The 25,941-nt window shown below is 37.7% G+C and overlaps 3 protein-coding genes and 1 pseudogene across 4 annotated transcripts in view; 1 reads left to right on the top strand and 3 right to left on the bottom strand.

The window, feature by feature from the left end:
* The window catches only part of LOC101293422, a 15,246-nt pseudogene extending 13,490 nt beyond the window's left edge, over positions 1-1,756 (bottom strand). The window contains exons 1-5 of the transcript XR_185141.1: positions 1,427-1,756; positions 999-1,183; positions 579-618; positions 253-409; positions 145-167 (exon numbers count right to left, since the gene is read on the bottom strand). The product of XR_185141.1 is annotated as an ABC transporter C family member 12-like (transcript). The remainder of the gene's footprint in view (positions 1-144; positions 168-252; positions 410-578; positions 619-998; positions 1,184-1,426) is intronic.
* A 703-nt stretch (positions 1,757-2,459) lies between these two features.
* Positions 2,460-13,498, bottom strand: LOC101298730 (ABC transporter C family member 12-like). The gene is made up of 27 exons (XM_004304665.1): positions 13,169-13,498; positions 12,769-12,947; positions 12,400-12,439; positions 12,059-12,215; positions 11,487-11,601; positions 11,320-11,400; positions 11,144-11,168; positions 10,980-11,036; positions 10,541-10,606; positions 10,369-10,443; positions 10,143-10,250; positions 9,749-9,883; positions 9,301-9,407; positions 9,127-9,220; positions 8,347-8,514; positions 8,045-8,185; positions 7,107-7,307; positions 6,885-6,983; positions 6,643-6,795; positions 6,062-6,447; positions 5,596-5,776; positions 4,975-5,298; positions 4,118-4,874; positions 3,887-4,008; positions 3,530-3,775; positions 2,984-3,413; positions 2,460-2,892 (listed from the first exon to the last, which is right to left on the bottom strand). The coding sequence occupies exons 1-27, from the start codon at positions 13,496-13,498 to the stop codon at positions 2,816-2,818; spliced, it is 4,854 nt and encodes a 1,617-aa protein (XP_004304713.1). The 3' UTR covers positions 2,460-2,815.
* Positions 13,499-15,579: 2,081 nt separating this feature from the next.
* LOC101298151 (DNA damage-binding protein 1-like) lies at positions 15,580-23,739 on the top strand. The gene is made up of 19 exons (XM_004304663.1): positions 15,580-15,786; positions 16,291-16,339; positions 16,591-16,650; positions 16,727-16,818; positions 16,909-16,960; positions 17,093-17,155; positions 17,262-17,311; positions 17,520-17,595; positions 18,093-18,302; positions 18,383-18,489; positions 18,601-18,709; positions 19,440-19,640; positions 19,750-19,965; positions 20,496-20,606; positions 20,724-20,999; positions 21,295-21,569; positions 21,989-22,340; positions 22,457-22,741; positions 22,983-23,739. Exons 1-19 carry the CDS (start codon positions 15,683-15,685, stop codon positions 23,562-23,564), a joined length of 3,270 nt encoding a protein of 1,089 aa, XP_004304711.1. The 5' UTR covers positions 15,580-15,682; the 3' UTR covers positions 23,565-23,739.
* An 844-nt stretch (positions 23,740-24,583) lies between these two features.
* LOC101293126 lies at positions 24,584-25,639 on the bottom strand. The gene has a single exon (XM_004306370.1). The coding sequence runs from the start codon at positions 25,637-25,639 to the stop codon at positions 24,584-24,586; it is 1,056 nt and encodes a 351-aa protein (XP_004306418.1).
* Between the last annotated feature and the right edge of the window lie 302 nt (positions 25,640-25,941).

Below are 25,941 nucleotides of genomic sequence, written 5' to 3'. Positions count from 1 at the left end.
AAGAACCAGACAGTATATCACTATTAGGTGGAGAGAGAGAGAGAGAGAGAGAGAGTCTATCGATCGTCAACAGGTCAACAGACAAAAGAGAAAAGAAGATCAATGCATTTGCATTTGACTTATAACTCTGCCTAATCAATATACAGCTAACAGTAGAACATTCTCGGCTAATCCCATAAAAGAACAAATGGAAGCCCAGTTTAAAAATATATAAACATGTGCATCAATTTCTGGGAAGTTTAGGATCCTTACTGGAAAATATATTAGCATGCCGTTCAGGGAAAATTTGATCTTCTCCTGGTAGTGCTTCATATTCAGCATTGTCAAGTGACTCAGATTGCAGAACAATGTAGCCAGGATAAGGATCTAAATTAGGAACATAGAAGAGAAGAAGAATTCCAAACAGCATCTGCATGAGAACAATAACCAAAGATCAAAACGAAAACAGCTCAATAATGGAGTTACTTAAAAATAATCAAACAGTGTGTATATCGTCGGACTTCAAACTTGAGTATAACCAGCTAGATGCAAGAGAAAAGAAAATAAAAAAACTACAGTTGGGAGTACTTGGGACAAACCTGGCAACAGACAGTACTTATATACAGACACAGAGCAGATCTGCAAGAATTCAATAAGAACAAAGATTTTAAGAATGTCCCATACTGTATGAGACCAATAACAGATAGTGAATCATTTACTGTTCATCTTCCTCTTGTTAAGAATTCAATAAGAACAAAGATTTTAAGAATGTACCACATGTTTTGATAATCTTTGTTTCTGTAAATTTTAAATCAAAAATATACAAAAACATTTTGTTAAATTTGTGTATTAAACATTTTAATCTGGGAGGTTAGGCTGTTAGGACGTGACAACACATCAATTATCTTATACTGTAGGATTCTTCCCTGTGAATGGAACTTCAAAAAGCATTGGATAGCCCAACAAATGGAATTTGATAAATGAGAAAACAATATTAAGTGAGAGGAAGAAAAACTAACCCGCTGTCAGCATCTGTCACTGTCACTCCAAGAATCAGATTTAGCACCACAGCATTTCCTACCAAAACATAAAGAACTCCAAATCTTACATACCATCGGAATTCCCGAATGTATATCTTAGTTTCCAAGCCAATCAAAATTAGCATGGAGCACCAAGCAAGAGCTTCAATGATCGAAGAATTCATCTGCAAGAACACAAATAGTTACAACGTAAGCTTGATGTTGTATAGTTGTATACAATCACATAGGATTACTATTTACAGCTATCAGATGAAGATTTTAGTAGCAATCAACAATTTAAAACTATCCCTTACATGTTTTGATAATCACATACAATTGTGTGTGCACGCATGCTTGCAGATATCAATAAAGATTGTCAAAAAGCAATAGCTCTATTCAACAAACAATATCAAGAAAAGAAAACGCACCTCAAAAGGAGCAAAGCCAGTTCTTCCAAACGGGTTAAAGAGTGATAAACCCATCACCAACCTCAGTAGAGGCTCAGCAGTGGAGTAACCAGCCAACAATCCCAGCAAATAGTTATAGTAGTTTGACCTCAACCTGAACCTCCGGGCTTTCAAATTCTTCTTGATCATCCATACTCGATAGCAGCAAAATCCCAAAAGAACTAAATGAGAAATACAGATGACCATAGAGTTCATTGCACAAGGAGTGTATGAGCCAAAAACACTCACTGCTTTGGCCCATACCCCATTAGCTTCTGGTTGACAATACCAGTCTATTGCCTTAAAACCCATCTCTGGTATTCACTACAAACTAACACCACCACTTCCAATTGGACACAGCTTTCTTCTCACTGAATCCCGCCACTTGGTTTCCCACCGCAATAAGAAAAGGAAACACCTTTACTCATGAAATTGCCACTCTTTTATTGGTTCCATAAATTTTGATGCTAGTTTCATTCACATGCATTTGCAATCCAATTTAAACAGGAACCCACATAAACCCAGAAGCAAAAGTTTGAGAATTTCAAGCATAAAAAGTCCAAACCCAACACTGTTGCATCCGAAGACAGCAAAAAGATACAATGGCAAGAAAGAGAGGAGGGAAAAAGGGAGCACCTTTGGAATGTGTTGAAAACAAAAGAGCAAGACTCATTTGACCAAAGTGAAGTCTTTGAAGAAACATACATAAACAGCTTCATTGGCAAAACGACAGCGACAAGATTAGGAAAAGACCAAAGCGAAAGTCCTTGAAGAAATGTATAAAAACAAAAACAAACAGAGGAAGTGGTTAGTGTGACAGAGGTGAGTCACAATCACGCTTCTAGTTTTGTCAGGACTCTGAGTGGCGGCGGCTCACCTGTGACGTGGCAATCACAGGTTCCGGGCAATGATCACCGTTATGTCAAATGACCAAAAACTCGGAGGAGTTGTAATTTTTGTCAGTTGTGCTTGGGTGTGCATTGTAGCATATCACTGACGATCTTAACAGCTTCGTGAACCGAACTCGTAATGGTTTCATACCACTAAGTGTAGTGGTTTGACTTGTTATATAATTTAGAGTAACCAAAGCTCGAGGGATACAATAATAGCCAAAGAGTCAGGCCAATAGATTCATGTGGTTATTCTCAAATGCCATAATACCTATATGCCATAATACCTATACAACTGAATGATTGTTGTTTCTCGTGTTCTATGCGGATGTAACTCTCTTCTGCTTGTTACAATTTGGATTTCATCTAGATTTATCTATACGAATCAACATCTTGAATCCATTGCTCTTCTTCATTGGCCTCTATTTGAGAGGAATTGCTGGTATAAAGTATAAACAGTTGTTCCTTGTTCAACTCCAACCTATAGGTTGTCTTCAAAATCGTCGTCTTCTAAAGGGTGAAGTCTGTTCTGAGCCAGCTTGCTCATCACGGCCAAACCTGAAACAAATAACATATATTTGAATATACAGATATAATGAAAAAGGTCCCAAGAGATGGATTATATGCAGGAGTATATGATTCTTTTTACCTTCAACTATTCTGAACAAAGCTGACCACCACCCTTCTCTTGGAATATGGTGCTGATTTAGTGATATGTCTATATCTTCATCATGCTTTCCTTCCAAAACTCCCTGTAATGTTATAACTGCATCCTTTGTTTTCATGAGAATATTGTCCTCGTCTCCAATATCTAACCTTTGGAGATCGTTCTGTGAGGATGTGAGACTTAAAGCCAATGCAAATTGGGCAGCAGCGGCCCAGCGCGAAGAGGCTAACCATCTCCTCTGACTCAGGCCAACCAGTTGCTCAGTTTCCTCTCCATTCACCTTATTCTGCTTGCCTTTGAAAACCAGGCTGCGTAAGTACTGAGCATTAGAAGGTCCTGTACTCCTAACCATCTTGGAGAATGCGCTCACTTCATTTAGCAGTAATTCTTCTGGTGAACCATGTTCTAGGACCTAAAAGTGGAGGTCAAAACTTATGAGTGGATAGCTTTCTTTTGAAAACAAAGGATATTTGTCTTTTAATATATCCTGTACGCAGAAATGCAGGAATTGCATCAGTGAGGGCATACCTGACCAGCATCAAGAACAAGGATTCGATCACAGTCAATAATGGTGTTCAGTCTGTGAGCAATAATGAGCATGGTGCATGATTTGAATTCTTCACGTATGGTTTTTTGGATGAGAGCATCCGTTCTAACATCCACAGCTGCTGTTGCTTCATCAAGAATAAGAATCTTTGATCTCCGTAGCAATGCTCTAGCAAGACTTATTAGCTGCCTCTGTCCAACACTGAAATTCTCACCACCCTCCGAAACCTTTGATTCATTAATGTCAAAATTAGGAAATATGCTTCATCATTGCATCTGATTATTGCAGTAAGCTTAGGGATATCAGACACTATGATTATCTATAAAATAAGATTTTACCTCAGCATCGAGACCGAAGGAATTCCTTCTAATGACATCCTTTAGATGCGCCCTTTCTAGGGCTTCCCAGAGGTCAGCATCATTATGCTCACTGAAAGGATCAAGATTAAACCGTACAGTTCCTACACAAGACAGAATGACCATTAGAATCATGCATCTCATAAGTCTAGCATGCTCAGTTTTTAGTTTTATGTTCCAAAATCACATCAGCTCAAACCTCAAGTGCAATACCTGAAAAGAGAACTGGTGATTGGGGTATGATGCTAAGAACTTTTCGCAAATCTGCCAATCCAAACTTAGCAACATCACACCCATCAATCAAGATGCTTCCTTTTTCTATTTCTACTATCCTAAACAATGCATTAATCATGCTAGATTTGCCGGCACCAGTTCTTCCAACTATTCCTAACTTCTCACTTGCAGAAACTGTGAAGGATAATCCGTGCAGTACTGGTGGAAGTCCAGGCCTATAACGGAGGACAACATCCTCAAACTTGATTGATCCTGATGATGGCCACCCGTGTGGGGGACGGTTGCTTTCAATAACAGCTGGAGCCTCAGAAGGCAATTCAATATATGTTCCAACCCGCTCAACAGCATTTAAACTATTTTCAGCCCTACTAGCTTGTCTAAGAACACCACTCAACAGACTTGTGATATTCAAAGTATAAGTAAGAAGTAGACCCATTGTGGATGCAAATTGTACTTGGTTTTCTGCTCTTCCATTTTGCATGACAGCAAAGGTTGCTATCACCCATATCATGATACCTCCTAGTGTTTCCAACCTTATCGTAAGCCAGCGGTTTGAACTAATATTCACAAGGGTGAATCTGATGTTATTATCCATAGACCTTCCACTGATCTTTGCCATCCGATCATAAGCTTTATAGGCACGAATTGATGACAAACCATTTAATGCTTCTCCAAACTGTGCATAAACAGGAGATCTGGTAATGGAATCCAAGCGTTTCACTTCACGGGATGTGCTCTGTAAAAACAAATTCATTATCATATTATATAAGTTTATACAAAATTGATGCACCTTTATATAGTCAGGTAAATAGAAAACTGAAACTACATAAACCTACCTGATAGAATAGATAGGCTGCATAGAACAAAATTAGAAGTGGCATTATGGCCCAGAGGGATATTGTGCTCACTATACCTATGAGCACAAAAGTCGAAATGAGCTGCCACACTTGACCCAGAAACATGTTCATAAAATTGGCTACAGTGCGATCTATGTCACCCAGATCCTTTGCAAACCTATTGATTATCCTTCCAGTTGGGTTAGTGTGAAAGAAGACCATTGGAGCTTTTAGTATAGCCTGTAGCAGGGCATCATGCAATTTTCTGGCTGCATGAAGACTTGAAGTGATTAGCCAAAATGAGTTCGTCAGAGTCACCGTTACCTGAGTCAAGAAATTTGGATTAAGGACGTTCAAACCATGTCACAGTCACAACTCACGACTGTAATAATTTTCTTCCGTAACAGAATGCAGTAACAATGCATATGACATATGACTCTCTGCTCGTGGCTAATATAAACGACATTACACTTTGTCATTGAGGTTTCATATGACTCTTTTCTGTGCATAGATTGCTAGATTCTCTAACTTAAGAATAATGGTAGAACTGTAGAAAAGTAATATAAAAGAATAACATATTCAAAGAATGATCTAACATGCATGCATTGACTCTCAACATACCTGACCAAGTGATAGAATTGCATAAATAAGAATGTAGAAACCAGGTGCATAACTCTTTGACGTGCTTTGGTCTGTCCAAAAACTTAACCATGTGCTGCTTGAAACTCGAAGAACTTCTGTCAGTGTATAACATGTAAATAGAACCATGACCACCCATAGGCCTCCTAATGCATGTTTATACCTGCCAACAATGAAGAAGAGATATTCATCAATTCCTTATGATCATATACGTGAAGTTTTCATGTAAAAAAGACAACTCATACAGCTCACAGCTCAGCTAATTCCCCTTTGCTTGACCAACCAACACAGCATGAACTGCTACGATTATTTACTAATTCCAACCAACACAGCATGAACTGTACCGAAAAGCATATACAATCTATGTTCCGAATGACTAATCTACCTTCCCCAACTTATTTTTAAGACCGTTGAAGCTTAAATCTGTGAAGAGAATTCAGTATCCTACCTCTGCAAAATTTTCCAACTTACAACACCTGTTTCCCGTTCCTCTTGCTTAATGAGTACAGATCTCATCCCTTTCCCTTTCTTGGTGTAGCTTGCATCTTTTGGCAAGTCATTCACCACCCCATTAGACACAGGAAGTGAGATTTCCTGGTAATTAGTTTTGCTGTCTTCCTTTTCGTCTACATGTTCTTCCATTTTCCCGGCATTTTCCATAAGCTTCTGGAACAGCAAACTGTTTTCAGAGAGATCCTTAAAGGTTCCCTTCTCTTTAATTGTACCGTCAGAGACTAATATTATTTCATCCACTTGAGGCAGAAAGTGTAGCTGATTTGTGACAAGCACCCTAGTTTTCCCCTGCAACTCTTCCTTTATGCAGTGGTTGAAAACCTGCAAACAACTTGGTTCAGTTGAAAGTACAATGATCTCAATTCAAAAACATAAACATTTAAAAATAAAAAAAATTAAAAAAAATGGATCAAGAGTTACGACTTCGATGAATTCAAATGGTTGTCTTATATATGAATATATGGCCAAATTATAATAATAACCCTGAGATGATAGTACATCGATTAGAAATACTACCTCTCTAGCAACATGAGCATCTAGAGCACTTAATGGGTCATCAAATATATAAACATCTGAATTAGAATATACAGCTCTGGCCATTGAAACCCTTTGCTTTTGACCTCCACTAATATTGACCCCTCTTTCACCTATCTCCGTAAGATCTCGACCCTGGCAAATCAGGTACAATAGTTAACATACTGGAATCTTTACACGTTAATGAGACGTAATGGCAAAGAAAAACCTCATAGTCCACTTACTGGAAGTAAGTCCAGGTCATGACGGAACTCAGTTACATCAATTGCCTTCCAATACCGTGCAGCTTCAAATTCAGATCCAAATAAAATGTTTTCACGTACCTGGAAAAATATATTTAACAACCTCAAAGTGCATGTAGGGGTAGGAGATGACATTGAAAGTGACAGGAAAGCCAAAGTAGATTGAGCTTTATAGGCTTTTAAAGCAGAGAAGTTGTGACTCACAGTAGCATTGAAAATCCATGAAACTTGGGGAACATAAGCAACAGTCCCCCTTATTACAACACTGGAATCTGCAATTGGAGGCAGCTCCCCAAGCATGGCTGATACAAGTGATGTTTTTCCTTCTCCAGTGCCGCCAACAACTGCAACTAAGCTACCAACTCGTATATCCAAGTTGATGTTTGATAATGTGGGTTTCTCTGCCTGCAAAAGGAAAGAAGGAGAAGATAAGGTTATTAAGTCGCTTTTGCATGTCTGAGATATTGAGAGTCAACATGCAACATGAGAAATTTTCTTTTTCTTTTTGTACAATGTCAGATAACATAGCACAGTATGCCCTTTCAACAAGCTATGCTATGTTAGGATATTGCTTTAGTACCATAGTCAAAACCATTACTACAAATGTCAATTCAATAGACTCATGGTTTTATGCACTTTTCAGTGTTTCCTCGACTTCTAAGATATGACAGAGTGCACAGTCAACCATAGAGCTAATGGTTGACATGGCACCTAATCATATATAGATAAAGTAACCTAGATGATTTACGATGAAAAATTAAAATAATAAGATGGAAGAAATGGATTAAAAGATATCAATGCTTTCCAGTAAACTTGGTAGACTTTTCCACTTATATTTAATTGGCAAAGCTTGATAAAGAATCAAATTCCTTACAGTTGATGTCTCATAGAAGTTAAGTTCCTGAACCTTTACTTAGTAGTTAGCCATCTCTTTTAGAAACTTTCTTTTTTTAAGAAACTTAGTACAAAGAGAACCTTTTACTTGGAACATTGCTGCAAAGCATGAAGACTTGGAAATGGACAAATACCGTTATAGAAACTAAATATGCACCATGGCCACACATAAATTCTAATTAAAAGTGCAGAGTTAATTCTCCAATTAGAATATGTGTGTGTGTTTTGTAAAATTGTAAACACAACACCTTTGAATTCCATGAAAAGTGCCCATCCTGAATTGAGATGGCTGGAAGCCCTGGTTCCAGTGGTGGGTTAGGTACTAGAATTCTCTCCTCAGTTAAAAATAGTTCCTCCAAACGCTGCAAGGATACGTTTGCATTTACGACCTGTCAAGGTAGACTGAGTCAGCAGATGCAGAGACATAACAACAAAGACAACTGATCGCAGAGAATGTAAAATAAATAATCGACAAATGAGATAACATAAATATACATGCTAAATCAAATGCAGATGACAGATGAATCATCAGATAGGAAACCCAGGTTACCTGACTTAATAAATTGGGCAGCATGTTTAAAGGGAAGCGCAGCACTGCAAAAAGAGAAAGTGATGTAAACGCCCTCGCAGGTGTCAATTCACCTCCAAGAAAAGTGAATACCCCAAACGAAGTTACTGTCACAACAACTGGGATGCTGTTGAGAATAAAACTGTTCAACTGCAAACCAAGACAATTGGTCAGATAAACCAATATTGAGGTGACAAATAAATAGTCCCTAGAAATGTTCTCTCAGAATTAAATATTATGAATCTATCAAGGAGTAAACAGTTACATATCCATATACAAACTCAAGTACTCAACCATCTGCACAAATCATAAATTGGAAACTGTGCCTTAACATTTTGTTTGAATTTGTAGCGGTACGTTCTTACCATATCCCTAATAATGTTAATCTAGGTTGATACTTAATTCCATGCTTGAATGTGGTCACACAGAAATCAAAAGTTTTACCAATAGAGTATAGTCAGTATACCACTATACCACACTAGTATAAAAGCATAGAACTACTACGATATGACTTTGTCAGCCTCAAAATAGCTGCATCTGCAATTAATGAGTTCGAGCCAAGTGAAAAGGGTTGAGGGGCTGTTATGGCAGATAGTATACACATGCAATATCAGATCACCTATCATCACTTCTCTGGTTAGAGCACTGATAGTCAAAAATGAAGGGAAAGCTTGAAATTGAAATTTTCCACATGATTGTGCTTTAAGATTACTTGAATATATAGGAAGTACATAATTGAAAGGATCAAGTGTTGAGTCTTACAGCAGATAATAATTGCGCTTTACGGAACCTTGAGAGCTCATCGTTCCTTATACTTTGAACTCGCTGCTGGAAACTTGTCTCCCAGGCATAACATCTGAAACATAATATTTCAGATTAGTGTCAGACTACTAACCATCATTGTAGGATATCTAAAATAATCTAATGCAGTCATACTTCACAGTGTCCATGGCAGCTAGAATTTCATTCATGAGGCCAACTCTCTTGTCAGTCTGTTGCAGTCCATCCTTTGTCAGTTTCCGCATTTTGCTGATGATAGTTGTCTATTTACAAAAGAAATTATAGAAAATCAATCATCATAAATTTATACACAATAAAATTAAAGGAAGAGTACCCTTTTTTAGCCAAAATCAAACATCACAAGTGACGTTATCAGAGTAAATGAAATCTAAGCACATGGACTAACAAAGAGGAAGTGAAAATCACTAATCTTGGAAGCAAAAATCTAACAGACAGCAGTACCTTTCAAGAGGGAATAAATGCCAATACATGAAAGCAGACAATATTAAGGTTTTATAAGCTTGACCTTATGAGAAAAATCTATAAAAGGATAATACAGACTCTTGATAGCAGAAGAACCAAAAAAGAATAATGATATGCTGACCTGTATGGGAATCATGAGAACTAGCATGAAGGATCCAATAAGCGATGCAACACCTAATTGTTGGTAGAGAAGAACCATAGCTACAGTGATACGGAAAGGAGCGGACCATAGTCCATGAAGTTGTTGGCATATTTGCTACATCATGAGAAAGACTATATCAGCCTTAAGATTATAATTCCATAAATTGTCTTAATACACTGCAATTCGAACAACAATATAAGCATTTCTTTCTTGCTTGAGAAAAATGTTGAGCACCAATGAGAGATATAGTAAGATGAACAAACATAGGTTCCAAAAATTGGTCCTTTATGTATAGAGGTTTCCAGTAGAATCTAAATCGTCTAGACTTTGATAGCATTTGTTCATGTATGAGGATACATCTACTTGACCATACCTGGAGTGAATTAGCATCTGTAGACATCATATTCGTAATCTTCCCAGTTGGAAAATTCTTGCGGCCCTCATGTGTTATTCTTATAGATTTACGGAATATAGCAGCAACCTACAAAAGAGTTAAGCAAGCAACAAACCTTTAATGAATCAAAGAACATGAAACTAAGTTGAACAGTTGAACTTTGGTCTAATTATACTTGCTTGTAAATACAGATACAGAAAGTTACCAAGGTTGATCTCAACCGAAAACCGACACGCATAACATTCTGGAAATACTGAGATTCAGAGAGCACACCTAATGACTGGACAAAGATGAATAAACTTGTCAACACACACTAATGAAATTTGCACATTGTTAACACGATGGCACATGAAAAAAGTCCAAGATAGAAGCCATACCACACCCATGAAAATTAAGAAGGCATATATATAACCAATCCAAGCTGGATCACCCCGTTGCATTGACTGCATGGATAAGAAGACGATTACAGACACTCTTGAAATACAAGCAATGTTCTTTACAAACTAGGTTTATTCAATTTCTCAATGATGATTAAAAAAATTAATTAAAAAATGGACATGATACTTGGGCTACTTGAGTAATTGACTGAAGATACTACTTGATATAATAATGATTAGGCTAAAGGTGAATCAGTGAAGATACTTCCCAAGAAATAATTAAATAATTTCAGTATATAACAGTTGGATACTTCAAGCTGAGGTGGAAGAATCAATACTTCAGACTCATATACCACCTTTATTAACAGCTTGCGATGCTATGGTTTATACATGATAAAAATAAGTCTACTAATAATGCTTTGGCAAGAAAGAAACTAACCTGCAAGAGATGATTTAATAGAATGGGACCCGAAAACTGAGAGAGATCATTGCCGATCTACAATATAGATAGTGTTATTAGAGACTTCTTAAGAATCCCTCAAGCTTTAAATCCACACTGATTCTAACAATTTGCACCCCCAGAAAACTGGAATAACTCTGTACCTTGAAAAAGCCTCCCAACCAGAACCTATGAAAAACACATCAACAAAATAAATGAAAATAAGAGTGAAATGCAAATTTGCATTTGTTCAGTTATATCTAACAAAATTGAATTCAACACTTCAAAGATTAAATAAGTAAATAAGATAAAATCAAGCTATTTTTATTTCAACCAGTACCTTCGTCCAAGGCTACAATTCAGTGCTCTCAGAAGCCATGGTTTGGACCTTTTAGATTCTTCAACCCAACATTCCTGAAACCTGCGAACCTCAAATTATTATGCATGTGGCACAAGGGAGATAAAATCATGAAGAAACAACTGCAAAGGAGGCATTGGGTGTTGGACCTTTTAATCAAAGTCTCGGTCTGATCCCATGTGTCCAACTTCCAAACATCTGTTTCGGTGATGGGTTTTCTGTACCCTAGCTGCATGAGTGGAGTCATCCATCCAAAATATATTCCTAGATAGATGCACACAAAAAAAACTATTTAGATTACCATGAAATATGCACCTAGCAATCAATCTTCTCCACTCATTACTAGATGACCTCACCCTATAGGAACTCAAACATGAAGGACCTAGTGGATGGATATTCTTTGTCCATGTCATTACTAGTTTCCTAAGAATGTTGAATGCATGAAGGGGCATAAATGGTGTAATGAAAGTTCAGTATGATCACTTATAGGTGGATGAGAGAGAGAGAGAGAGAGAGAGAGATGATCGATTATCAACAGATAAAAGAGAAAAGTTAAACAAATGCTTTTGCATTCAACTCATAACTCCCACCTGATCTATATGAGCCAATAGTAGAACATTCCTAGTTTATCCCCATAAAAATATGCTAAGCAAGGAAAAACAGAAGCCAATATAAAACTATAAAACTCTGCATCAATTATGGGAAGTTTAAGGCTTCTTACTGGAAAATATATTAACATGACGCTCAGGGCAAATTTGATCTTCTCCTGGTAGTGCTTCATATTCAGCATTGTCAAGTGACTCAGATTGCAGAACAATGTAGCCAGGATAAGGATCTAAATTCGGAACATAGATGAGAAGAAGAATTCCAAACAGCACCTGCATGAGAACAATAACCAAAGACCAAAACATAAACAGCTTCATATGAATGCTTAGAAATAACAAGACAGTGCTTATATCCTCAGACATCAAATTTAAGAATAACCAACTTTTTTTTAGAAGAAGTCAAGTCTAACCAGCTGGATTTAAGAGAAAAGCAGAAAAAAGAGCAGTTGGTATAAACCTGGCAACAGACGGTGCTTATGTACAGATACAGAGCAGATCTGCAAGAATTCAATCAAAACAAAGATTGTAAGACTGTCCTACACAGTTTGAAGCCAAAGATATAGTGATGAATCGTTTCTTATCTAGAGCAGTTAATTCATTTTGTATCTGTAAAGTTTAAATCTAGATATACAACAGCATTTTGTTATAATTGTGTAGTTAACTATTATTTCTAAGACGTAGGCTGTTAGGCTGTAAGACAGATATTATCTTATGCTCTAGCGTTCTTCCTCGTGAATGGACGTTCATGCATCACTGGAAAAGCCCAACAAATGGATTTCAATAAAAGTGATATAGTATTGAGTGAGTGAAAGGAAGAAAAACTAACCTGCTGTATGAATCTGTCACTCCAAGAACTAGATTTAGCACCACAGCATCTCCTACCAAGACATAAAGGACTCCAAACCTTACATACCATCGGAATTCCCGAATGTAAATCTTAGTTTCCAAGCCAATTAAAATTAGCATAGAGCACCAAGCAAGAGCTTCAACGAACGAGGAAGTCACCTGCCAGAACACATATAATGACATTACTTGTAGGCTTCGTGTTGTATACAATCATATTGGGTTGCTATCTGATGAAGTTTGTACAAATAATTCCCTTCATGTTTTGTTAATAGCATCTATTTTGTGTGTATGCTTACATTTGAAAGACAATATCAGTAAGGCATGTCAAAAGCAAATGTTCCATCCAAAAAATAGAAACAGGAAAAGAAAAGAAAACGCACCTCAAAAGGAGCAAAGCCAGTTCTTCCAAACGGGTTAAAGAGTGATAAACCCATCACCAACCTCAGTAGAGGCTCAGCAGTGGAGTAACCAGCCAACAATCCCAGCAAGTAGTTATAGTAGTTTGACCTCAACCTGAACCTCCGGGCTTTCAAATTCTTCTTGATCATCCAAACTCGATAGCAGCACAATCCCAAAAGAACTAAATGAGAAATACATATGACCATAGAGTCCATTGCACAAGGAGTGTATGAGCCAAAAGCACTCACTGCTTTGGCCCATACCCCATTAGCTTCTGGTTGACAATACCAATCTATTGCCTTAAAACCCATCTCTGGTATTACTCAACCACTTCCAATTTGACACAGCTCTTTTCTCACTCAATCTCAACACTTGGTTTCCCACCGCAATAAGAAAAGGAAACACCTTTACTCATGAAACTACCACTCTTCTATTGGGTTCCATATATTTTGATCCAAGCTTCATTCACATGCATCTGCAATCCAATCTAAACATAAACCCAGAAGCCAGAGTTCAAGACTTTTAAGGAGTTTTAAAGTGTTAAAAAGTCCAAACCCAACACTCTGTTGCATCCAAATAGAGCATGCATATATATATATATATATATATAGATTGACCAAGATATAATGAAGGGTAAAAAGGGCACCTTTGAAATGTGCTGACAGTGAAACCTGGAGAGCGTTGCAGAGATTCTGCAAGAGTCGGACTCATTGCACGCGTCACGGCTTACGACATTCATCGGCAAAACGACAGGGGAGAGATTAGCAAGAGACCAATGTGAAGTGTTTGAGCAAAACAACAAATGAATGAAGTGGGTGCCACAGAGGTGAGTCACCATCATCTTTCTAGTTTTGGCTGGTTTCCCAGACCATGATGATTGCAGTTTCATATTATCAGAAACGGCGGGGGTATTGGACACCACACGTTTGATGATTTGGTATCTTACAGAGTCCTACCGACCTACACCCAGTTTTAGTACAAGAGTGACACTAGTCAATGGATCATGAATCACAAGAGTACTAGAGCTGAGAATTAGTGAGTTATAAACTCATAATTGAAGGCCAGGTCCAGTTGGGTAGGGCGAAGTGAAAGACTTTGTGAGAGTCTGTGGACCTGGAATTAGACTGTTTTCTAAACCAGACTAGATGAGATTACCAACAATTTATAATTTGAGATATTTTTTTGTTAGAAAACTAGAACATCTTCTTTAGTATACGACGTGTATCTATATATACATATGATTAAGATTAAATTATATAATATAGATATATGGTGGCCCATACGTATGAGTAACGGTAAATAAACATCTAAGTTTAGTGAGACTCACTATAGTTTAGTGAGAGTCAAACATGAGCTTGTGTTATCTTACAAGAGTATATCAAAATAATGCATTTACCGGCTCGAATTGGCTATGGGATGAATGAGAAACTGTCACCTAAATATTGTTTTTTTATAAGGTCACCCAAAGATTGGTACTTAAAATGAAATGAAATGGTTTAAATGTGTGTTACTGATGAGTTTTCTGTTTTAAACGGAATACTGCATTAAACACTATAACTACATCACATATAAGTTCCTCAGCTAGTCATGTGACCCATCCTCAACCCAAACTTGAAACACAGAAAACAATGCTGTGTTTTTAGCTAACCTATAGGTTGCCTAATTATGTTTCCTATACGTCTATATCTATATGTACATGTAACTGATGAAAAGAAGTGAAAAAATATTTTACACTTCTTTAATTAATGGCTTAAAGCATCTTCAATCGACCAAACCCACCTTCATTAGCATTCAAATCAATAATCAATTAATCACCAGTGAGACATCCATTTCCAAAATGAAAGATGGTTTATTGAGGCCTCAGCAAGGAGTGAAAAATCAAGATTTTCGCCAAAATATTGGTGAAAATTTCATTTTTCTCAGCTGGCGATATTATATTTACAAACCATCATAATATCGTGATATATTATGATTTATCCATTTTAGACAACGTAGAAAAACCCACATGTCCCAACCAATCCTGCTGTGTTAGGATTTGTTATAACTTGTGTATCTTTGTAAATATGAAAATTTTATTGAAATGGAAAATTTTTGATATATCCTTCAAAATTTCTAATTTCCAAATTTCTAATTTCCGGACTATCGATATCGGCCTCAATAAAAACCCGTCGCAACTCGCAAATGTGGTTCCCGACGAATCAATGCCACCAACGACATGGCTCCTCATACATACGACCTACGTATTCCCCAGTTCACAATACGTATATCTGTATTTCTTATTTCCCAGCCACTTATGATTTATTTTTTTTGCCATAAAAACTCGATTCACTGTGTGGATTTATTTCCCGACCAAAAAAAATAAAAATTCGGGTTGTATTTTAATACCGTATTTCCAGAAGAAGCGCGAGGCGGTGAGAGAGTGAAAGTAGTAATAGAGAAGAAAGAGAGAGCTAGGGCTCCAGTAGTGTCTGAGTGAGTCGAAGAAGAAGAAGAAGATGAGTGTCTGGAACTACGTCGTCACGGCCCACAAGCCCACCAACGTCACCCATTCCTGCGTCGGCAATTTCACCGGCCCTCAGGAGCTCAATCTCATCATCGCGTAAGCCTCCTTCTCTCTCTCTCTCTCTCTCTCTCTCTCTCTCTCTCATTCGCTTTCGATTCTCTGATTCCGCTAGGGTTTCGTTAACCGCCGTCTTCATTTTCGCTATATTCTGCTTGCAAATTGCGATTAGCACTATTGTGTTGGTTTGTATTCGATTCGGTGATGTTAGGTTTGGGAATTGGTGAAGAAAGTTACTTGAGAGTTGTCCAAATGTGTTATAGGCTCAGGTTTCGTGGATAATGTAGCAATCGAGGCTCTACTTGTTGTGTTATGCTCCGCATAGTCGTTTTCGATTCCGTATAAGCTCCTGTTTTCCTAGGAAGTGATGAAATTTAGAGGCATGGAACTCGTTTTCGTTCGGAAAACCATGCGTAGGAGTGCATAATGCATATAGTTTCAGCAAAAATCATCGAATTATTATGTTTTTTTTTGTTGTTTTCTGTGCAAGATTTCATGTCAAGAGTGTGCCTTCTTATCCTTTTTGTGTGATTTTGTGTCCAGAAAATGCACGCGGATCGAAATTCTTCTACTTACTCCTCTGGGTTTGCAGGTACGTTTATTTATTTTACTGAAAAGGAAGTCATTTAGTTGCTTACTTAGTGAGTTCCGTCCTTCTAAGTCTTTGTTGCCATTAACTTTAAATTATCAAACATACAAGTTTCTAAGTCTTTGTTTTTTGGAAGGGCAGATAGCTTTTAAAGCCGTTAACTTTAAGTTATCAAACATACAAGTTTGAGATAAAAAATTCCCTGGTTAGGCTAGGTTCTAGTGGCAGGAATTGAGCTATATTTTCTTTTGCAGCCTGTCTTGGATGTGCCGATATATGGACGAATTGCAACCCTTAAACTCTTTCGGCCACATGTAAGTGTTATTTAATACGTTTTCTCCATACTGGTGTTGGTTTGATTCATCATTCTGATATGCTGGTTTTCATCAGGGCGAAGCACAGGATTTTCTGTTTATTGCAACAGAAAGATACAAGTTTTGTGTCCTTCAGTGGGATGTCGAAACACAGGAGCTTGTTACCAAGTAAGATATGGATTGTAGTCAATTGTAATCTAGAAGTGGTACTTTTTCCTCTTCACATTTCTTTAACAAATATATGCCACTATCTTGTAGGGCAATGGGGGATGTCTCGGATCGTATAGGTCGTCCTACAGACAGTGGTCAGGTACATCTATTATATGGTCATAAATTCCGTTGAAATTCGTATTTATTTAGCATTTCTGTTGTTTTCCATATTTTGGTTTCAGTTGGCCAATTCACGAAAACTCATACACCTGCTTTACCTATGACTCTGCAGATTGGTATAATAGATCCAGATTGCAGATTAATTGGACTTCATTTATATGATGGCTTGTTTAAGGTGTGTGGTGTTAAACTAATTCTTTCTTACTATAAAAAACTGTTCTGTATTTTTATAGTACAGTAACAGTGTCGACTGGAACCTCAACATTTGTTTGTTTTGTCAGGTTATTCCTTTTGACAACAAAGGGCAGCTGAAGGAAGCATTTAACATTAGGTATTTTTTGTTTGTCATCTAGTAATATACTAGTTGATTATCTTTCTGTGATTGAATTAGTGATGACATGTATTTAGACCATACTTTAGTTGGCAAGTGATGGTACAACATATGCATTGTAATTGATATGCTATATTCTTCCTTCTATCCTTGTGAATTGGTGCTCCTGTCTAGTTGTCAACTACATATTTTGATGGTAACTTTTCAGGCTTGAGGAACTTCAAGTTTTGGATATCAAGTTTCTTTATGGTTGTTCAAAACCCACAATTGTAGTTCTTTACCAGGTATGCGTCGCTACAGTATTATGTTTCCTTTGTTCATGTATTGACTTGAAGATTGTGTATGCACTATGGCAATAATATGCAGGAATGTATTAATGTACATGCAGTCATAGACCAGATATCTTGGTAGAAAGTAGAAACAAGACATGGATTTACTATATGTATATAAACCATATTTATTTTCTTATGATTCCAAGTTAACAAAATTTTGGACCTGAGTTTCGAGTCCACTTTAGTGTTACTAGATTACCTGTGAAAGGTCTTTAGGGGTATATTCATAAACTCTTGGTGGTTTCAACTTAGTGTACTCGTAAGTCTGTGGACATGTACGTAGCATGTAGGTAGGTAGATGGTTCGAGATGTTTTCTTGTGTGATCATAGTTCTTTTCGCTGTTAGTGGTTCTGTGGGCTATCTGTTGTGCACAATTTGTCAAGATGAACAGTATAGGAGTGCTTAGGACAAAGGTATCATTTACTTTAATATGGTCCTCTAATTGCAGGATAATAAGGATGCTCGCCATGTCAAAACATATGAGGTTGCTCTGAAGGATAAAGATTTTGTTGAGGGTCCTTGGTCACAGAACAACCTTGACAATGGGGCTGAGTTGTTAATACCAGTTCCTCCACCACTTTGCGGTGTTCTTATTATCGGAGAGGAAACAATTGTTTACTGCAGCGCCAATGCATTTAAAGCAATCCCCATAAGACCGGTAGGTTATAGTTATTATACAGATTTATTTAAGCGTCTGATTACGAGTTTGTAAAAAGTTGTTGCTTTGTCATTTTATAGTCCATCACAAGAGCCTATGGAAGAGTGGATGCGGATGGTTCTAGGTATCTACTTGGTGATCATGCTGGGCTTCTTCACCTACTTGTTATAACTCATGAGAAAGAAAAGTGAGTTGAAATTCATGTCTTAAATCTCCAGTTTGTGATTGTAATGTTATGTAGTTAAGAGTTGTGGACTTCGTTTGTTTGTTCAAGGTTTAATCTCCTCATATGTTGTAGGGTGACTGGACTCAAGATGGAGCTCTTGGGTGAAACATCGATTGCATCTACAATCTCTTATCTTGATAATGCATTCGTTTATATTGGATCAAGCTATGGGGACTCACAGGTGACCAGCTCAGCTACTTAGATGTGCAAAGAGTCACCAATGTTTTGTTGGAACTATAACTATATGTTTAGGAAAGAACATATGTAACTTAAAATTGGCAGCATAATGTACTGTTTTATCATTATTGTTATAAGAACTTTAATTGTCAGTGCTTACCTTGTTCAGGCATTTCCAAGTTATCCGTCTAATAGTCTAGGCTCCAGGATTAGCAGTCTTATACACATAATGCACACTGTTTATATTGTGTGTGTGTGTGTGTGAGAGAGAGAGAGAGAGAGAGAGAGAGAGAGAGAAACGTCATTTTATTAGGTGAACTAAGAGATGATGCAGTAAATTTAAAATTATTGGAGGTATTTGATAGATTGCAAACAGGAGATAGTAAGAGAATAGGTTGATATCGTTCAAGAGGGAATGTGAGTGCTTTTTTTGTTTCTCCTCCTAGATTGCTGGGTCCAAGCATGGAAAATGTTCAACTCTAGTGATACATACGTGCATAATTTATTCATTAACTCCAATCATATTCTTAAGTGCTGTTAACTCCTTTTTTCCAATTGAAAACAGTCACTGATTTTCTGTCTTGGTATTAGTCACGTATACCTGTTGCGGCTTATGAACTTTTAGGTGCACCTGAGTGCATCTCTGAGATTTTGTTTGCTCTACATTTGATGTCTATTTCAATAATGATTTTATCATATAATACTAACACTTCAAAGTGAATGCAAACATACAGCTTGTAAAGCTAAATCTTCAGCCGGATGCAAAAGGCTCATATGTCGAAGTTTTGGAAAGGTATGTCAACTTGGGGCCCATAGTTGACTTCTGTGTGGTTGATCTTGAGAGGCAAGGCCAAGGTCAAGTGGTAACTTGCTCTGGTGCTTACAAAGATGGTTCTCTTCGTGTTGTTCGAAATGGAATTGGAATCAATGAACAGGTATGACTCTTTCGATATTTCCTTTGTACCGAAAGTTTAACTTAACCATTTTCATGCATTCTTGCATGCTGATACAAGTCGCTGTTGCTTTATTCGTGACTTGGAACAGGCATCAGTTGAGCTTCAAGGTATCAAGGGAATGTGGTCATTAAGATCTTCCACTGATGATCCGCACGACTTCTTCCTGGTTGTTAGCTTTATTAGTGAGACACGTATTTTGGCAATGAATATGGAGGATGAGCTGGAAGAAACTGAGATAGAGGGCTTCTCTTCTGAAGTGCAAACTTTATTTTGCCATGATGCTGTCTTCAATCAACTTGTGCAGGTAGGTTTTTTTAGATTCTTATCAAAAGTTGGCCTTTTCTAGTTAGTATGCGAAGTCTGTATGTAAATTAAATATATGAAAATTCCATGTCTGAAGCCTTGGTTAAAATCATGACTTGAACCAGTTGTGAAAAATGTCAAACTGATTGTGCTATTATAGTTTTATTCTTAATGTTAAGCGTGCAGTGACATTATGAGGCTGCCACCAGCACCACTCCTCCAGTGGATTAACCATCACCTGTATGTGAGAATGAAAAATAGTTTAGGGGTAGTTGCAGGTTTTCCGATGCATACTGTTCAATGTATTTAATGAGTATTTTATTACTGGTTCAATGTGATTTTGTTGTTCGACTTAACTCATCGACTGTTGAAATAGCTATTTTGTTTTGTATACTATAAAAAAAAAAATGCTATTCAGTTTTTCTTTTCTGAAATATTGCATTATGTGGATAATCTGGACTGCAACGATTTTATGAAAGATAAAAAAAGTTGAGTATCTAGTGCATGCTGGCTGATGAATTGACATCACAGGTCACTTCAAGCTCAGTAAGGCTAGTGAGTTCTACATCTAGGGATCTGAAGAATGAGTGGCATGCTCCGGCAGGCTATTCTATTAATGTAGCAACAGCTAATGCCACCCAGGTTTGGTTTCTGTTTCCTAGCATGGTGCTATTTCTGTTTGGGAGATCTCTGCATCTACATAGCTTGACCCATTGTTGATCATTCAACCGTTTATTTCTTTATGGTCTTGTATGGCAGGTTTTATTGGCAACTGGAGGAAAGCATTTAGTTTATTTAGAAATTGGTGACGGGGTCTTGACAGAAAAGAAGTATGTACATTTGGACTTTGAGATCTCATGCCTTGATATAAACCCCATAGGTGAAAACCCTAACTATAGCCAACTAGCAGCTGTTGGGATGTGGACAGATATAAGTGTTCAAATTTACTCTCTTCCTGATCTGAACCGCATCACAAAGGAACATTTGGGAGGAGAGATCATACCTCGTTCTGTTCTTCTCTGTACTTTTGAAGGGGTATGTCTGCTCTTGTGCTTAATCACTAAATCTTTCTCACTTGTACACATTCTTGTTATCATTGGTCATAAGTACTATTGAAGAGTGACTCTCTAACAAGTTTGACCACCGGTTATAATTAATATTATTACCTTATGCAATCCACCTAGTTTATGTCGCATATTGGTGTTTTAATCATTTGGGAGTTTGCATTATAGTTGTATAGATGATGAATTTGCATACATACTTTGCTTTGTTTGATTCCTATGCGAAGTGTTTTATGTGAATTATTACCATTCTTCTTTTTTCTTTTCAGATATCCTATCTGCTATGTGCACTTGGCGATGGACACCTCTTAAACTTTACATTGAACACAACTACTGGCGAGTTAACTGACAGGAAGAAAGTCTCTCTTGGGACGCAGCCCATTACACTCCGTACATTCTCATCTAAGAGTACTACACATGTGTTTGCTGCATCGGATAGACCAACTGTCATCTACAGCAGTAACAAGAAACTACTTTACAGCAATGTCAATTTGAAAGAAGTCAGCCATATGTGCCCATTCAACTCTGCTGCTTTCCCAGACAGGTACCTTTCTCCCTCTACCCTTCACTCATTTATTTTTCTTTGTTTTTCTGCATCCTACCAACTTGGTGCATATCCAATCTTTTTTCCTATTTCAGTTTATGATCCAATCTAACATCTTGATGAGATATTCTACATAACAATTGGGCATGGGTTCTGGGAACTTTAGTGGGCCTCTGTTGGAGAAATAAATGATTACTCTTTCCTCCTTTCTTTCTTAGAAACCAGTGATAGTGTAGGGTGCTCTCTGTTTAGGCTGGTTCGGTGGCAGTTGAGCCTACGTGTATCTTGCTCAAACCAAGTTCTATAGTTTCTTTTTCTGTGGACTCCTTGTCCACATTTTGTATCTTGCTTTTTATGATTGGAGAGCTTAATAATAATCAGTAGAAAATTCTAATTTCATTTTCTTTTGTGAACAACAGCCTTGCGATTGCTAAAGAAGGTGAACTTACGATTGGCACAATTGATGACATCCAGAAGCTTCATATCCGTACTATTCCTCTAGGTGAGCATGCACGCCGCATTTGCCATCAGGAGCAGTCGAGGACCTTTGCGATATGTAGTGTGAAAAATAATCAGACTGGTGCAGAAGATTCTGAAACACACTTCATCCGTTTGCTAGATGACCAAAGTTTTGACCTCGTGACGTATTATCAACTTGATGCTTTTGAGTATGCCTGTTCCATACTTAGCTGTTCCTTCTCAGATGATAGTAATGTATATTACTGTGTTGGGACTGCGTATGTTCTTCCAGAAGAAAATGAGCCGACTAAGGTAGATGGCAGATAAATCTTTTACTAATTGTGTCGCATGTGACATGCTGATGCATCATACTATCATCCTAACATAGAAGCTGACCTTCATGATACTTCCATAAAAAAATATTGCAGGGTCGCATTCTGGTTTTCCTAGTTGAAGATGGGAAGATGCAGCTCATTGCTGAGAAGGAGACTAAGGGATCTGTTTATTCTTTAAATGCTTTCAATGGAAAATTACTTGCTGCCATCAATCAGAAGATACAGTTATACAAGTGGACACTCCGGGATGATGGTACACGTGAGCTGCAGTCTGAATGTGGACATCATGGTCACATACTTGCCCTCTATGTACAAACTCGTGGAGACTTCATTGTTGTTGGTGATTTAATGAAGTCAATTTCGTTATTAATTTATAAGGTATAGTCAGCCACCTCGTCTCTTCGCTTATTGAAAGGATGGTTAGTCTCATATTGCTATTCCGTTGTCTGTCTGCTAGTCCAGTATAAGACATGTTTCAGTTTTACTATCCTTGGTAATGGATGTGTAAGTGTTTACTTGAATGTGTGGTTCTGGGTATTGCAGGTTCCACCAAATCCAGAAATGTAACATGTTTATCTTTTGGACTAAAAAAACTTTTTTTTCCTTTTCTTTTCTTCAGCATGAGGAAGGTGCCATTGAGGAGCGAGCCCGAGACTACAATGCGAATTGGATGTCCGCTGTAGAGATCCTCGATGATGATGTTTACCTTGGCGCTGAAAACTTTTACAACCTCTTCACTGTTAGGAAAAATAGTGAAGGTGCGACTGATGAGGAACGGGGCCGTCTTGAGGTTGTTGGAGAGTATCACCTTGGGGAATTTGTCAATCGGTTTCGGCATGGTTCTCTTGTCATGCGCTTGCCAGACTCTGACGTGGGCCAGATTCCTACGGTGATATTTGGCACTGTTAATGGTGTGATTGGAGTCATCGCTTCACTTCCTCGAGATCATTATTCCTTTCTAGAGAAGCTTCAGACAAACTTGAGGAAGGTGATAAAGGGTGTTGGAGGATTGAGCCATGATCAGTGGAGGTCATTCTGCAACGAGAAGAAGACCTCGGACACCAAAAATTTCTTGGATGGTGATCTTATCGAGTCATTCCTTGATCTCAGCCGTGGGAAGATGGATGAAATTTCAAAACAAATGAGTGTTCCAGTAGAAGAGCTCTGCAAGAGAGTAGAAGAGCTCACAAGGTTGCACTGATAGTGTTTCCATCTGTTCTTTTGTCTCCCTGTTACCTGACGCTGAGTGACCATTTTATGTTTCACATTGCTTCTAGTTTGGGTACATATTTGTGTTGTGTTTTTGATGTTTGTAAAATACTTTCACTATGGAAATTCACATTAAAGGAGCATCTTGTGTGTTACATAGTAATCTAACAAAAAAAAAAAATTGAAAGTGATGTGTCCTTATTCTTGCAACTTATGAGATAGCCTTCACAACTGGGCACATTTGATATGCATAGATTACGGTAATGTGGTAACTATCTTCTATAATGGTAGTAACTCAGAAATCGAGTAGGGTTATCAATGTTTTGAGAAAACAAACTGGATTACAAAACAGACTACAAGCTAGTCGTACAGAAGTATGTATCTGAAGCTTTCAACGAACTTGAAAGTATATTTCTTCTGTGATCCTGGGCTCTCCCCTTGTGTTTTTTCTCGTAGCTGGTGGTTGATATTTGATAAGAGACCACCGGTGGATCTGTCTTAGAAATCTGAACCGTTTTTCAATATGTATTTCAGAAGAAAACCGACATAATCAGATTAGGAAATACTAACTATGTTGGATCAGGATGGAACATACTAGTTGAAAATGAGGAACAGAGAGCCAAACAGCAGACTCGATTGTTGTGAAGACATCTACATCTCAGCAGAGACTACAACTGATAAGGAATTTGGGAAAGAGATCTATGTCATCCAAGATGTTGAAATCTGGAGAAAACTTAGCAACAGAGTATGTGGATATCTCTACTAAACACCGTAGGAGCCTTTAATCTATGTGAAAAGTGGCAAAAATCCATCAATTGCTTGAGAAAAATTTACAGACATATCACTTGGACTTTTGAAATAACAAACATAGTAACACTTGAACTTCTGAAATGACCAACACAGCAATACAAAGATTCAAGTCATAAGGTCTATTCAGATATTAGCTTTTCAGAGTTGAGACCATACAAAAGAATCAAGATGGACCAAAATGAAAACCGCCTTACTAATCTCTCAATGACTCAGCAGTCTGAACATGAGAATCATTAATCTCCTCAATAAAGTAGGTCTGCGAATAACCAACAGAGTCAGAAGTTCATCATCGAGCACACAATCCTCACATACAATCTGACCAGTCTCACCAGCAAGCTTGCATACTTCTTCATCATCCTCTCCAAAGCCTGCACATTCCTTGGCATGAAAAACCTGAAGCTCTTTGCATCCCTGAGCAATTGTGAGAATGCTATCCCTTTTGATGATGCACCTGACCGCCAATATGTTCCCAAGGTGTGGCAGAAAGTTCACAATTGCCAATGCCTCGACTTGACGAAGATGGGTTAGTACAAGACTTAGCTGCCTAAAATGCTTGCAGTGAGTTCCAATCTGCACTATAATTCTCTCCAAAACATTATCACAGCTCGGAGTTTCCATTTCCAGTGTCAACAACCCCCAAAAATATTTACTGAAGGTCTTTCCAATATTAAAATGCTGGTGAATCAGCACCATGGTGCCCCCTAACAACAAGCTCTCCAGAAACTTCCACTTTCCTATCACTTCCGGGAGAATTTGATAATGCTTGAAAATCAACAGATTATCCTCAAACGTTAAGTGTTTGAGCAGAGGACACGCATCTGAAACATATCTCAGAGCTGCTTCTGTAATGAAATGGGGTAGCTTAAGTAGAGTAGCCTGCCCGTTGCTCCGATCAACCACCATCTTTATAAAAGCAGTGATTGAAAATCGACTCTTATCGATTCCATACTGTTCTATAAACTTTTCATAAAATGGGCCGAAACTCCGAGGTGGAGTGTCAATATCTTCAGCCTTATCAACGAACAAAGGATAGGGTTTATGATCAGGAAACTTAAGACATGTCCAGCATGAAGGACTGTGAGTAGCTTCGTGCCAGGACTTACAGACAAAAGGGAGAGCCAAAAGCAGTGACTCCATTCCAGCTCTGCTAAACGCATTTACTAAGCAATCCATGTTCATCTCCTCCCATCTTCTTCTTCCTTCTTCACTCATCTTCTCAGTGTGTGCTTCTTGTTGGACCAAGCTCGCCGTCGACATCGCAGAACTTCAAGTTGTCACCCTAATTCCGCCCCCAAATTCGCTCTCAAGCTCAAGCAGTTCAAGCAGTGGTGGATCTAGCATTCACTGGGTGGGCTTGCAATTTTCTTTTCGTTGTCTATAAATTTTTAAAACAAATATAATATGATAATTTTAAACAAAAATATATTATCGGCAACCAAAATATATTATATGCACACTCTTTTGAGACGTAAAATATGAAAACGTATATGAAATTACTGTTTAATTAATTAAAAGAGAAAGAAAAGATTGAGAATCTCATATGAAAATAAAAGGTAAAA

Source organism: Fragaria vesca, linkage group LG6 (genome assembly GCF_000184155.1).
Source record: "Fragaria vesca subsp. vesca linkage group LG6, FraVesHawaii_1.0, whole genome shotgun sequence".
NCBI lineage: Eukaryota > Viridiplantae > Streptophyta > Magnoliopsida > Rosales > Rosaceae > Fragaria > Fragaria vesca.
Note: the sequence above shows the minus strand (reverse complement) of the source record. Positions and strands in the feature narration are given on the sequence as shown.

What these genes read in the sequence shown, in the direction of transcription:
- LOC101298730 (XM_004304665.1), bottom strand. Translation starts at nt 13,498, where the DNA reads ATGGGTTTTAAGGCAATAGATTGGTATTGTCAACCAGAAGCTAATGGG. An exon ending in CAGATGCTAATTCACTCCAG is followed by an intron (nt 9,884 to 10,142) that starts GTATGGTCAAGT and finishes CTCATGATGTAG; the next exon opens with CAAATATGCCAACAACTTCA. An exon ending in TTTGTTCAGAATAGTTGAAG is followed by an intron (nt 2,893 to 2,983) that starts GTAAAAAGAATC and finishes TATTTGTTTCAG; the next exon opens with GTTTGGCCGTGATGAGCAAG.
- LOC101298151 (XM_004304663.1), top strand. Translation starts at nt 15,683, where the DNA reads ATGAGTGTCTGGAACTACGTCGTCACGGCCCACAAGCCCACCAACGTC. An exon ending in TATATGATGGCTTGTTTAAG is followed by an intron (nt 17,156 to 17,261) that starts GTGTGTGGTGTT and finishes TTGTTTTGTCAG; the next exon opens with GTTATTCCTTTTGACAACAA. An exon ending in GAATTGGAATCAATGAACAG is followed by an intron (nt 19,641 to 19,749) that starts GTATGACTCTTT and finishes GACTTGGAACAG; the next exon opens with GCATCAGTTGAGCTTCAAGG.
- LOC101293126 (XM_004306370.1), bottom strand. Translation starts at nt 25,639, where the DNA reads ATGTCGACGGCGAGCTTGGTCCAACAAGAAGCACACACTGAGAAGATG.